Below are 14,991 nucleotides of genomic sequence, written 5' to 3'. Positions count from 1 at the left end.
ATTATATGATATGGTAAGAAGTACAGAATTTGACAACATTCTGTATACATGTTTTATTCCATGGATCAATGAGTTCAAAACTTTAAAAGCTTTACATGTTATATCAAGAGGTCCACTTACAGCTAGGCATGGTGGTGCATGCCTATAATTCCAGCATTTGGTAGGCTGAGGCAGGAGTATCACTGTGAGTTTGAGGCCAGCCTGGACTATATGAGTTCAAGCCCTGCCTAAGTTGCATAGTGAGACCCTGTCTCAAAAAAGTCCATTTACATAATTATTTTCTATCATTTTAGCTGAAAACATCAGGCACCATTACACTAAAAACATTAATTCCCTTGTATAACTTTATTTTTAAAGATGTCATCCTCATACTTATCAAGTTAATGAGTTTCTAATAATTATTAAGGACTGATCTAATATGGAAGGCTTTCCTGTGGTCAGTTAATTATGATTTTATCACTGCATGAATTCTCTGGTGCACAGTGAGTTGTGACTTCTGAATGAAGGCTTTCCCACATACAGCACATTGATAGGGCCTTTCCCCAGTGTGAATTCTCTGATGTAAAACCAAGTCTGATTTCTGAGAAAAGGCTTTTCCACATTCAGCACATATATATGGTCTCTCTCCTGTATGAATCCGCTGATGTCCTGGAAGGTGAGACTTCTGGGAGAAGGCTTTCCCACATTCAGTACATACATATGGTTTTTCTCCAGTGTGAATTCTCTGATGCCCAATGAGATGTGATTTCTGACAGAAGGCTTTGCCACATTCACTACATTTATAAGGCCTCTCTCCAGTGTGTGTTCTTTGGTGTATTATGAGCTGTGACTTACGGGAGAATGTCTTCCCACACTCAGCACATTCATAAGGCTTCTCCCCAGTATGAATTAACTGATGTGTAATGAGCTCTGTTTTTCTGCTGAAGGCTTCTTCACATTGAGTGCATGGATATGGTTTTTCACCAGTGTGAATTCTTTTATGTATAATCAGGTGGGACTTTTCACAAAAGGCCTTTCCACATTCAGTACACTGGTATGGTTTCTCTCCAGTATGAGCTCTATGATGTATAATGAGTTGTGATTTTTGGGAGAATGCTTTCCCACACTCTCTGCATTGATAAGGTTTCTCTCCAGTGTGAATTCTCTGATGTATAATTAGGGGTGATTTCTGAGAGAAGGCCTTCCCACATTCACTACATTTATATGGTTTTTCTCCAGTGTGAACTCTCTGATGTATAATGAGAGATGATTTCTGAGAGAATGCCTTTCCACATTCAGAACAATCATAAGGTTTTTCCCCAGTATGAGTTCTCTGATGTACAATGAGATGAAACTTCTCACTGAAGGTTTTTCCACATGCACCACAATCATATGGTTTCTTTCCAGTATGAATTCTTCGATGTACAATGAGCTGTGACTTCTTAGCAAAAGCTTTTCCACATGTAATACAGACACAGGTTTTCTCCTTAGTTTCAACATTCTGATATTGAATAAAGGATTGTTTACTGATGAAAATGTTTTCACATAAATTATCATTATAGGTTATTACCCCATCGTGTAATTTCTCAAGATCAGAATTAGATAAATTGTGGCTAGATGATGTTTTTGCACTACCAAAACTCTCATCTAAGCTTTTTCTTGAATTACTTGTCTTATAACGAAGTAGGTCAGAATTTGGTTTTATATTCTTTTTAAATGAATCATACTTAGGAATTCTTTCTTTTGGCATATCTGACTCTATGTACTCTTGAAATATTTTTTCCAATGCATTATATTTATGACTTGATGCTTCAAACACTGTTTTGTTACTGAGAAATGTAACTTGCTTGAAAAATCTGTCTTGATTTTTCTGACAGGTCTGCAGCTGTTCATCACCAGGATAGATTTTTATAATAGGGTAAAATGAACTATCCTGTGTGACTCCTTTTAGTATCTTATTATGAAAAGAAACAGTTCCCAAAATACATGATTGGGAGTTATGAACGATATTCTTCCTCTCTGAAAGAAGGAAAGATAAAATGAAAAAGGCAAAAAGGACAATTAAGAGTGCAAAAAGAGGAACAAATGGATGATCTAACATAGCATACAAACTAAAAAATACATCTTAGAAAATAGTGCAGTCTAAAATATGACTGGTAGAATGTTGAGGATCCTGAAGAGAAATTACTCATGTAAAATTTAGACTTGAAGGAGATGGAAAAGTGTCTTAGTTCTTATCACTCTAATCTTGGACTATGCTTTTAGGATTTTCCCATTTCTACTGAACAAAAAATGCTTTATACTGTCTGAATTCCTTTGTCTTCTAAACCATTTGCTATACATTCTTAACTATTATCCTGCCACCACTTCAAAGAGATGAGATCTCTTCTGTACTCAAAATAGTTTATCAAGCCTCTATTTTTTATAACAGAAAACTCAAGATCCTTCTAAAGATTCAATATTAGATTCACACCAACAATATACACTTAAATTTTATTATTCGTGATAATACTTTATATGTGTATCAAGTAAAACTATTAAAACACAGAAAAGCCATGTCTTCCTAACTCCAAAGTTTTGCTCATATACTTTATTTTCCAAACCATTTTATTTAGCCTTCCCTTATCTCCTGCAGCATCATCTCCTGTAGAACTTATGTCATTCAGAGCAGCTACAGCTGCATGCTTTGAAAAATATCTTCTCAAATTTTTCTATATGTCTTTAAATTTTGAATTCTTTCAACTTTTAAAATAGTTATTTGATATTTAACTGTGTACAGTCCTGTATCAAGAAATTTTACCTTCTAAAGTACAACCCATATTGATGGATGGATTTTGCCTTCTATTGCCTTTAAAGCCCTTTCATATAATAAAAAACATAGTCTATCTATCTCTCTCTCTATCTATCTATCTATTATCTATCTATCTATCATCTATCTGTCTATCTATCGATATATCTATCTATCAAATGAATCAGAAATAGTTTTCCAATGAAAGGATCACCATTAATTTCAATTAATCCTTGAATCCTTACTAAATGCCTACAAATAATATTTCTTGAATGTTTTCTAAATTCTCGGAACAAGAATAAAGAATAGGAGATTTAAATAACAATAAGTATTAAGCTTTAGGCACCAATCAACTAAAAATCAATCAAATGAACAGATATTTCACTTTCTTTGTCTTTTACCTGTGTGATTTGCATTTGGGTAAGTCCAGTATGGCATATCTGTCTTTATGATCCATGGATCTTCTCCTTGTTCTAACTTGGAGATAACATCTGGTTTGGAAACTGGATACCCTATTAAATAGAAATCATGAAGAAACTGGATTAATTGTATTGAAGGAAGAGGAAAAGGTTCAGTTTCAGATGATTTACAATTAAGTTTTCCAGTTAGCGTTCAACAAAGTAATGTTCCCCACTTGGGGAGGTATGAAGATCATAAAAATAATTATATATGTTACAAACCAGTTAAATACAGTAACTAATAGAGGAAAGCATTTGACTGGAGAACTCAAGTTATGTGGGGAAGCTATCCTTACCCATTGAGACCAGGTGACTATAGTTCTCCAGCATCACATCCTTGTACAGGGTCCTCTGAGCAGGGTCCAATTGCTGCCACTCCTCCTGGGTAAAATCTACAGCCACATCCTTGAATGATACTAACCCCTGTAAGAGTGCATTCCTGTTAAGTCTGAAAGGATCATTCTTACCATTTCTACCAGAGTACCTGTCTTAGTTTTCTCTCATTGTTGAGACAAAATACTCAATACACACAATTTAAGGAAGAAAAGGTTTATTTAGCTTATAGTTTGTCGAGGTTTCAATCCATGTTTATCCGGCTTCAAGGCAGGGTGGCTTCACAGAGGAGAAACAGTTCAGGCCGGCAGAAGGTAGCAAAGCAGAGCAACAGGGAATAACCATAGCTTTTTCTGTCCCTTGTATCTTATCCAGGCTACCTGCTCTTAGGGCAGGTAGCACTCCCACCCTTAATCTAAGTCCACTGATCCTGGTATTGCACTATAAATCAATTCCAGCATGACACACTCCAGATCCAGGCTCCTCTGGAAAAGCCCCATCTATGACTGCATGAAGCTTTTGGGGGACACAAAGCCATAATAGTACCCAAAATATACACACCTAGTTTGGCATTATAGTGCTTTTGAGAAATATAAGTTCCTTCCTTAAGCAAAAAGAGCTAGCCAGATCAGGAAAATAGAAGCAGTAAATCTACCTAGTGTACATGGCAATTTAATAAATTGTAAGGTATTATGGCTTAGATCTGGGGTGTTCCTCCCAAAGCCTCATGTGTTTAGAAGGTAACTGGATTAGTCCACTGATGAGTTTATAGCTTACTTGCTGTTAGGAGATGGGGCCTGGCTTGAGGGAGATCACTAGGGGTGTGACCTGGAAGAGTGTGCCTCCCTCTTTGGTTCCTTCTTTTTCTCCCTGCTTCCTAGCCACAGTGATGTGAGAATCTTTTCGTCCACTATGGCCTTCTACCATGCTATGTTGGAGACCACTACAAAGTGGCTCAGAGCAGGATTTGAATTGACCAACTGGCTTTCCGTGTTTACTTGTGAGCTGTCTGAAGGCCACAGCTGAGGATGTCTGGCTCCAACCCCAATTAACTTAAAGGAGACTGTAGCTGTAGGCATCTCACTCTTGCTGTGAAGGCCTTTCTGGAGATAACATAGTTCTCCTAAATTAACATAATGTATTACTTGGAAAAGTCTTGCCCAGATTCCCAAGTTTTCTTGAGTATCCTCCTCCTTTGTTTGTAAACCAAATAAATATGGGCCACCCAGAGTAGTCTTTGGCTAACTCAGAGAATATTGAAGCTGTAAGAGAGTTAGTCTCTCCTGGAGCCTTGAAATCATTGCTTTTGTCTCATTTATTTAAGCCTTCGCTATCCACTTGCTTGGGAGATTGCGGGCCTGATCAGCCTGCAATAACAGGGTTATTTAACCCGGTATTTGATAATGCTGTACTGCAAACACTGTAAACATGATCTTTAATATTTTATCACTTTAGTACCACACCCCTAGTCAATATTTTCATGAAGCAATCTCCCCTTCAATTTTCCTCAAATTCTTAGCCTTCTTAAAATCACCCTGCATGTTCTACTTCTGCTAATGCTCCTTCTATCTTTATCACATTTCCTTTATGACTCAGAGGTCTTTTTAAAATGAGCTGCATTTTAATTCAACAGAGTTGTCAATATTCCCAGCACTTGGGTGGCTGAACAGGGATCACCATGAGTTCAAGGCCAGACTGATGGTATACAGCCCAAATCAGTTTAATTGTTGAACTTACAAAGCTGGTTGGCCCACTCTTTGTGATAACAGCACATTGCACCTTTGTCTGTAAGAGGGATTTTTTGTGTTTTCATATCTATCTCGTTTTTCTCAACAGTATTCTTAGGAAAGAAATCTTGAGACAGAGAAGGGGTATAATATACACAATATAATTCTGGTACCTAAGAAATGTTTGCTAACAATGAATGAAGATTATAGAAATTAAAATAAGTGAATACTCCTGTTTTAACCTAGTTAAAAATACGTTTTGTAAATTAGCCAGTTACATTCCTTTTATCTGAAGAGTAATGATATTAGAAAGGTAATAAATGTGGAATATAGAGGAAACACATTCTGATGGAAAATTAATGTTATTTTAACATTTGCTTCATTAATGATACTCAGATGCTTCATTATATTAAGTAGGTATAAATTTCACTAATTTTGAGAAAAATATAGTGCATAATCAGTGGAAAGTGGCTATTTACAAACAATTCTTATAGCATGGGAAGCTTACAGAATGGAAGTGCCATTTGAAGATGAAAGAAATTGAAGAATCAAAGGTGTGAGAGGGGTAAAAAGGCTATGTGAAAAATGATGACTTTACTTCTGGATGGTACAGGAAAAATATAAAGCCCTTTTCTTAAGGAGTAAATATTTAATCAGCTAATGAGCTATGGTAACTGGGCCTATTGGGCAAACAAGCAAACAAACAAAAAAAGCCATTCTTATTCCCTAAAGTAGTGCTATCTGTTATGGCTTGTGTTTAGATGACAAACCTCATGCAGTCAGAGGTGGGGCTTTTTATGGGTGACTGGATCTAGAGTGTGTGATGCTGGGTTTGAATCATGGTGCAATACTAGTATTAAGGGTGAAGTCAGAAAGGAAACTGCAGCAAAGTTTTAGTCTGCAAAGATGGGACAGAGGAGAAACTGGACACTGAAAAGACTAGCAAGAAAAAGTCAAATATTTCAGAGGAATATAACAGATAAGATGGCCTGAAGACATCACAAGAACCAGCAGGACTCCACACTTTGAAGCCTCAAAATTGCAAAAGTGAAAGACTTCACTTTGAGAAGAGAGCCCCAGAACACCACATTCCAAAATGGCAGCCTAGGGAAGTTTTTCCTTGGGATTTTAGGCACTGGACCCATTCAGGCAAGAAAGAAGCGAGCCTGGCTACCATTCCAAGTGGCTGACCCTAGTGTTATCCATGTGGTGCTGATTTTAGGTGCATGCAGAATGCAAGAGCTGTAGTGTGAGGAAGGCTTCTACTCACAATTCAGAAGAAGGCTTGGGAGGCCTGGCAGTGTGCCCCTCAGAGGGCAATATATGAAGCTGAAGGTGCAGTGGAGACCCTAGAAATTTGAGAAGCCAGGATCATGCATTGTCTGAGGAAAACTGCAAGGAGGGAGCAGAACCAGCTCAAGATAGAAGATGTATGAGCTACAATCACCAGAAATGCCATAGGGATGGAGACACCTAAGTCCTTTGGAGTTCACATCTTGCCACAGACTGTCTTGGATGCTAGATGTGGAATTACAGGACTTATGGTTTGCCCTGTTGGGTTTTGGACTTGCTTTGGTATCATTCCTTTGTATTGCTCTATCTTTACCTTTTGGAATGGAAATGTTTATCTTTTTCAACTGAATGTTAGAAGTGTTTAATTTTCTTTTCATTTGTACAGGAGCTTGTAGATAAAGTGCTTGCCTTAAATCTCAGAGGAGACTTGGATTTGGACTTTCCAAGGGTTGGGGATATAGTTCAGTGGCATAAGCGCCTGCTTGGCAAGCACAGGGTCCTGAGTTCGATTCCTGGTACTGGGCAAAAAAGAAACAAGTAACAGATTTGGACTTTTCAGCAATGCTGAAACTGTTAGGACTTGGCAACTCTTAGAGATGGACTAAATACCTTTTGCATAAAGGGAACTGCATGTATCTTTGAGGGCCCAGGGTGAAATGTTATGGCTTGTGTTTAGATGTTCTCTCAGTCTCATGTGGCCATAGGTGGGGCTTTTTCAGAGGTAGCTGGATGCAGTGCGTGATGCTGGGATTGATTCATGGTGCAATGCTAGGATTAAGGGTGCAAGTAGTATCCACCCGAAGGACAGGTAGTCAGGATACAAGATAAAGGACACAAAGAGACTTGATGCTAGTTGTTTGTCACTGGTTGTTTGGACTTGCTGCCTGGATGCTTTCGCAGCTTTCTGCTTACCATAAATGGTTCTTCTCTGTGATGCCTCTTTACAATGTCACCCTGCATTGGAGCCAGCCAATCATGGACTGAAACCTCTATAAACTGTGAGCTGAAATAAACCTTTCTTCCTTTAGCTTTGGATGCTGGGTAGTTCATCTGAGCAATGAAAAAATAACTAAGATACTATCTTTTTGAACTAGAACGTTAAGGGGAAAGGTCATTTAAAAATTTCTGGGAGCTACATCAAAAAGTTATTTCCCATAGTATATATTTATCTTAATATGTTACTCAAAATATCATTTCAATATGTAATCTTTAAAAACTCTTAGTGAGTTTTTAAAATCACATTTTCAAATTCTTATACATCTTAAAGCATATTTTAATTCAGACTAACCAATTTGAAGTGATCAATAACCACATATTCCTCATGACCACTATACTGGAGAACATAGCTGTAAAGATTCTGAGAGCCAAGAAGATAAACAAACTCATCTTTTCTCAATCGATTCAGTTGTTAAAGTCTGTAAAATATATAAAAGGACTACTAATATGAAAGCATATTTCAAGATTTCAGAATAATGATGATGATGTAATAAGAGCTAATGCATACAGTAAAAGCCATGTCCTACTTACAGTTTTAGGTATGCTTTTTTACTCCTGAATTTTTCACAACACACCTAAGAAGATTACAGTGTCTGTTTTTACATATGAGGGAACAACCCCAGGCAACCAGGCTACAAGGAAATATCATACATCTGCTAAAATAACAAAGGAGAATTCTATGTATTACATGGGAAGATATACAAAAACTTTTACACTGGAAAGCTAAAAATAAGGTAGCACAACAAAATATTTATTATGATATTATTTTTCCAAAAGAAAAGTAGAAGAAAGTAAGAGACATTTCCTATTTGTACTTTCACATATATATCCTTAATTGCAGTTATTTGGAAGGTTCAAGACAAATAAAATTGATCATCTCAGGAGAAGAGTTTATGTTAAAAGCTCTCTTTGCTTTTAATTTTCTTGTACAGTTTCAAATTTTACACCATGCATATAATTAATGCTGACACAGAGAAAATAAAATTAGTATAATTTTTAAAAATGAGGATTGGAGAAAAAATAAATTTAGAAAGTAAGACTATGAATTCTGAAGGCATAGCAAAGGATGGAGCATCAGGGAACTCTGCCCTCCAAACCTTAACCAGATAAATATAATTCAAGAACAGCTTTTTGGGAGAAAAAATGTATTTTGGACCAGCATTCAAATTGTATCTATCTAAAATATTATGTCTGGGGAAAAGTAGACTGTAGGAAACCTTTATAATGAGTTTGTTCCCATAAAGCACGGATCAACAAAGTTTTTAAGCAAAGTATATATTTCTGGCATTGCAAAGCCATGTGGTTCTGGTATAATACTTTACTCTGCCATCATAAGTCAAAAACAGCTACTGACACTATGTATACAAACAGCATAGTTGTGCCTCAGTAAATCATTGCAAAGACAGTTGGAGAACTGAACTGGGCCCATCAGTAATAGTGTGCCTATCCCTGCTCTGAAAACTTTGACTAAGACATTGATACCTTCTAAAAAAAGATAACTTGAAAACACAGTTACAAGACAACTACTATTGCATTAGTGTTTGGTGAGAACAGTAGACCTAGGGAGATACCAAAAAGGAAATTTTCTTTTAGTCTTACATGGCAAGAAATATTTTCTTCCCATGGGAAATTTGTCCACTTGGGTTTAAGGAAATAGCTATTAATGTCTGTAAGAAAGGACATGAAAATTGACACAACAATCTATAAAAATGGTTTAAGCCAGATTTTCTACATATTGCGTGGCAAGTCTTTCTAAATCTTGATTTTTATTCTTGCTAGTCTTTTCATAATCCAAATTTTAGCTACTGTACTTTACATTTGACTGCATGGAAAACAAAAGAGGTTAATTTTTAAAAAGCAACTCACCTGGGACTTCATTTTCTGTACTCTTCCAAAAGGGCAGATGCCTGAAAAAGCAACACTAGTGATCAGAATCAAGTTTTCACAGCCCAAACCCATTCTCGGCTTTCATATTCTTGAAACAGTGACCATTAGAAATCAAGTGGATAATGACCACTGTGAGGGAGAAGTTTGTTTGAGCCTTACAGAAACATCAGCAAGCACCATTTGAGAAGGTACTGATCAACAAACTTTACTCTGCTTGTGCTTATAACATATTTACTGATGATTACTTACCAAACACAAAAGAGTGTTTTTTAATTGATGTAGAGATATATTTCCAGTTAATTTACTCATGAGTTAGTGTGCCTTCTGGGAAACAGCAATTTTACTGTAGAACATTATCACAAGACAATAATCATGGGTCAATCCATAAAGATTCAACTATAGATGGAGCTCTCTGGTAGTAAGAATAGGAATCACTAAATGCATCCACCTATCCCCCAGAAAGAACCAGCAGCTCAAATTCCAATCCCAAGAGCTCTCATATTTTCCCCTATCTTAGCAAACTCTTCTGCCAAATCAATACTCATTGACTAAAATGTTACTTTTAAGATTTTTTGTTCAAATTTTTATTGCTGATTTTCAATAATGCAATTGGCTGCATTTAAAAATGATATTAAGTTGGAATCATTCATAAAGGAAATATATCATGATATAGGAAGGTACAAACATGGTAAATACTTCTCATTTCCAGAAGGAGTCATGAGGAGAAGGTTGAATTGGCTCAGAGGGAGTTGGGGTTCCTGTGACAGGGAGACTAATGATTAATATTTTATACAGGATATTCCAGGCCTTATCAAAATAAATATGGAAAAAAAGTAAGGGAAATAGTTATATGAATGTCCATACACCCAGTAGATGCTAAATAACTGTTTCTTGTGTAAAATTAAAAAAACTATTTCAATGAAAGAAGAGGACTGAAATCAACTTTTCACAATAATCCTATTCCCTTTTATTTGTTTTGTCTTGTTTAAAATGATTGTTATTGAGGGGGGCACTAGGCTAAAGGGACAGTGGTCGTTTGAAGAAAGATGTGAAGAGGGACTTGAACTTTTAAGTACTCAAAAGGTGCTTTGGCCTGTGAAACTTAATACAAGTTAAAGCCTTCTTTAGAACATTGGTAATGACCACCATGATTGTCGGACCCTACCAGCACACCTGCAAATGTTGGAATCTTTGGGCCTGGCAGTCACGTAACCCACACGGATGCCCTCATCATTTAGTCCACATTGCCCAACCACAAATCACTGGTACTTCACAGCAGCCTAAATCAGTTACCCCAACAGATAGTACACCTGGAACACACCATGCCTGATCCCAGACACCCCATCACCAAATCATTCCACAGCTTTTAATGAAATAGCTCACTCCATCCCTCACTCCCAACTTAGTCTAATACTAATTCCACATCCCCTACCTGTGACCATAAATGTATAACAGATCCTCATTGATAACTCCCCTCCCAATACCAAGCCCACCAGCCCACCGACTCACACTCATCACTTAACCTGTACCTCTTCTGACCACCAGTTCGATTATCAGGCCATGAGACGCCCATCACAGATTAAAGGTGACAACTGTCACATCCATATCGGTGAGCCCTCTCTCGCTTCCTGTGGGAGAGCGCAGCGCTGGGCTGGAGCCTGTACTCTTCCGTAAGGGGCGCTTTGTTCAGGAGGCAATATGGCTGCTCCCAAGCAACGATCCTCAAGGGAGCCGCCATCTTGAGTCCAGTCTGTTCCGTACAGGCGGAGGATTAGCCCCGTTGGAAGAGCGGAGGCTAAAGGAGATGACAGAAAGCACTAAAGTGTCAGTCAGTAAACTGAGAACTTTTAAGGAGAGGATTTTCAGGGGCAGCGGCAGGGAAGCAGTTGGAGTGTTACTGTTTATGGAAAGAACGCTTTGGTGAAAGAGGAATCATTTGGAATGGTAAAATATTTTTGCCTACGATTCCACATAATCGTGTTGGTCAGTTTGCAGTCCTCCCTCGGGAGAGTCCACTGCTGGGCTAAAATCTGGGGACGGAGGAGGGATAAGTAGCAGTGACGACCTGTAATTGTGCTACTAACAGTGATAAGGAATTCCGGGGGAAATTGTAATTGCAATAATAAGTTTCGGGGGCAGACCGAAGAGAAACAGAAGAGGAAACTTGAGAGTCAGCGAAGAGGAAACTGAGGAATGGTGAGGCATCGTGAGAAGCAGAGAAGGGGAAGACCTGGAGGCGCGGCGCCAGGGGAGACCGGAAACTGCGGGGAAAAATCTCAGGTGGGAGAGGAGGAGCGGGGGCGGAGCGAGAGCCAGACCAGGGAGACCCAGAGGCTGAGACACAGAGAAGACGGACTGCACAATGGGGCGGGAACGTGAAAAGAAAGACTGCCAAAGAGTTTAAAAATTTAAAAAGAATCCACCAAATTTAAAACAGAGAACTTAAAGAACTGCTGCAGAAAGTGAGCACTAAAATTGTTACCTTGAATTTGACCCTTTACATCGAGTTTTTATAGTTTTTTTAAAAAATGCACGTTAAACTGATATTTCGTGTGTAAGTGAATACAATTTGGAATCATAGTTTTTCACATAGGCTATGAAATTGGGCATATATTTAAATAAACAGCGAATTTTACATTTAACAATTCTATTTCTCGTGTCAAATAAAAACAAATCTGGACTTAGCCAAGGAGAGGCTGTCTTCAGAAAGACTGTTGCTGTGATGGGAATGTAGCAGTGATTAGACTGCTTCAACTTGGAGATGAACTCAAGTTTAGAGGTCTGTTGGGAGCACAGGAGGAGCCTTACTAAAGTTTTGGTGAAGGCAAAGCAGAGGGTAAGAAATGGCTCTCACGAAAATAGGTCCTTAAAGTGAGGCCATGTGCTCCATCCCCTTCTGAATGTGGATATTTTCCTTTAGGCTTCTCTGTGATGTTGTGATGCTGTCACATGCTGTTGCCATGCTGTTCAGACCTTCCAGCCCCCACAATTACGAGCCAGATAAACCTCTGTTTTTAATAAAGTATCTAGGCTCAGTTCTTTGATATAGCAATACAGCAAAGACTAAGAGCTTTTCACATAGGAAGAGCGTATCCTTGCCCTTTGTGGTTACACTGTTATAAACACATAGCAATAAATAAATATTTATGTAACTATGGAACTCTAAATTGAAGTGAGGCCCCTCTATAGAGGGTTTGACAGTATCTAGCAAAACTACAAATTATTCACAATTTGGCAGCTTGAAATTACACTTATTATTTCATAGTTTTTCTGAGTCAAGAATAGGGAAACAGCTTAGCTAAGTGGTTGGGGTTTAGTCCCTGAGGTTGCAGTAAAACCACAGACCAGGGCATTACTTCAAGACACACCTGGAGGAGGATATGCTTCCAAACTTAGCAAGTGACTATTGGGAAGCCTCAGAATATCAGTTTTGAAGCTCACTTACATGGCTGCTTATAGACTTTCCATAGGGTGCCTCTTTGTCCTCATGACATGCTGTCATTCCTCTCCTCAAGGCTGCTTGATGATAAGGCAGCTGATTTCTGCAAAGACAAGTGAGTCAAGGAAGAAAGAGCACACATACCAGAAGCCACAGTCTTTCTTATAACCTAAATTGGAAGAGATCTCTCTTACTTTCATATTCTGTTTACTAAAAGAGAGTCACTGAGAGCAGTCTACAGTCAAAGAAATGAACTGAGCTCTACCTCCTAAGGGATGATTATCAAAGGATTATGGCATATGTCTAAAACCACAACCCTGCATAACTTTTACCTTATGATTCAGAGCCCTGCTTGAGGAATACATCTCAAAGATTTATCAGCAAAAAAATCAAAATGTTATTCACTGTAAGACTTTTTAATATTCAAAACAGCAAACATCCAGCATATCTACTAACAGAGGTTTGATTGCATATATTATGGTGTACACATAAGAAAGTATTATCTTGGGAGGGGGAGGAATATACTAATATGGAGTGAACTTCAGGATATAATGCTCTGTTAATGTGTTTAACCACAAAATGGAAACAAAAAGTCATAACCATTTAGCTTTGTAAAATACAAAAATTAATGAATGCATGTACAATGCATTCTTCTTATTCACGTTACTTATCTTCTGTGAAGTTGCCACAATGAATTAGCACCAACTGAACCATTATTCCTAGGGAAATATGTCACAGAGATTATAATCTTAAATCCTAAAAGTGACTTACAGTGTTAAATTTAATTTATAACAGATAAAACAAGGTTCAGAAATATTAAATGATTCATCCCGTCACTCCCGTAACAGATTCCAGAAATAGACTCAAACTTTCATTTGACAATAAAGCTGCAGATTTTTGTGCTCCATTATACTGCTGCTTTCATTTCCATCCCCTGGTTGTCTCTGTGTCAGAGCTGAAACAAGTCAGCAGAACATCACCCTGTTCTGTCTCAGCTAGCAATGTGCATATGAGGCATTAAAATTTTCACTGTCTTGCATATGTCGGGAAATGATTGAAAAACACCATAAATACCGATTTTGAGGTTACAGATAAGTTTTAGCAAGTAGGAAAATTTATAGATGTAGAATCTGTGAATAATGATTGTCAACTATATACATACATATGCCGGGATATAGATATATACACTATAAATGTATATTTTCTTAAAGGTAAAAAATAATGGAAGAGTTAACCCATCAAATAAAATATTATGTATAAGAGGTGTTATTAGGTATCTATTGAAGTGTAAATTACCCCAAAATTTAGTGGTTTCAAATAATATACACACAACAAGATGTCAGTATAAGAGGTATTCTGCTCGTATCTTCCTACAACGAGGAGCATTTTACACCCATGTTCTGACAGAAGTCTTTGTGAGAGCCTTGGGATTCAGATAGAAGGTTATGAAACTCCAGTTGACACCAACACTTTAGCATGATTGTTTTGAGAACATAGATCCAAACTCAGGGCAGATCCGTGGTTGTGATCCCAGGTTCAAATCTGAAAAGGATGCTATTCCTTGAACGGTTTAGCTATAGCCACCTATGGCCTTAAGCCTGCTGCCAAAACCATCCAGTAAGAGGTCTGGGTGGAATCATGCCCACAAGTGTCTTAGCAGCCAGGCCTGTTAATATCAGTTCTGGCAATGGACCCACCTTTATCTTGTAACTTGCCTTAAGTCTCCCTTAGTTGTCTTAGTTTAACAGTGCTCACATGGGACCTAGAAGGAAACTTGCCTATCTATCCCACTAGCAGATATATTAAATTTTGGAGAAATCCAGTCTCAGCTCCAGCCCCTTTCTGCCATAGCAGGAGTCATCCTGCCTGTGTGGGGGAACTGCTGGATGCCTGTGCCACTGAAATGGGCTTTCTGACCTCTATCTGATAGGAAGTCCTGAAAGGGCCCATAGTCTTGACTCTAGCTTCTCTCAGTTATGGTCTGGGAGCAATCCTAACTGCATATGTTCTGCATTGGGTGCAGCTCTCAGATTTCCCTGGGGAAGGATGGTGCAAGATGAAGAAATGGAGACAAGAGTCAGAATTTACAAA

The 14,991-nt window shown here is 38.0% G+C and overlaps 1 protein-coding gene across 6 annotated transcripts; it reads right to left on the bottom strand.

Moving 5' to 3' along the window:
• Positions 1–228: 228 nt before the first annotated feature.
• On the bottom strand, positions 229–11,892 carry Znf300 (zinc finger protein 300). 6 transcript variants are annotated; one of them, XM_005380557.2, is made up of 5 exons: positions 10,971–11,892; positions 9,441–9,481; positions 3,522–3,648; positions 3,169–3,279; positions 229–1,998 (listed from the first exon to the last, which is right to left on the bottom strand). In XM_005380557.2, the coding sequence occupies exons 1-5, from the start codon at positions 11,032–11,034 to the stop codon at positions 446–448; spliced, it is 1,896 nt and encodes a 631-aa protein (XP_005380614.1). In that variant the 5' UTR covers positions 11,035–11,892; the 3' UTR covers positions 229–445. The 6 variants fall into 6 exon arrangements, with proteins under 6 accessions (XP_005380614.1, XP_013367853.1, XP_005380616.1 ...); XM_013512399.1 differs by having other exon boundaries at positions 229–1,431; positions 10,971–11,890; XM_005380559.1 differs by having other exon boundaries at positions 10,991–11,077.
• Positions 11,893–14,991: the final 3,099 nt, after the last annotated feature.

Source organism: Chinchilla lanigera, unplaced genomic scaffold (genome assembly GCF_000276665.1).
Source record: "Chinchilla lanigera isolate Chin_1 unplaced genomic scaffold, ChiLan1.0 scaffold00014, whole genome shotgun sequence".
In the NCBI taxonomy this organism is placed as follows: Eukaryota; Metazoa; Chordata; class Mammalia; order Rodentia; family Chinchillidae; genus Chinchilla; species Chinchilla lanigera.
Note: the sequence above shows the minus strand (reverse complement) of the source record. Positions and strands in the feature narration are given on the sequence as shown.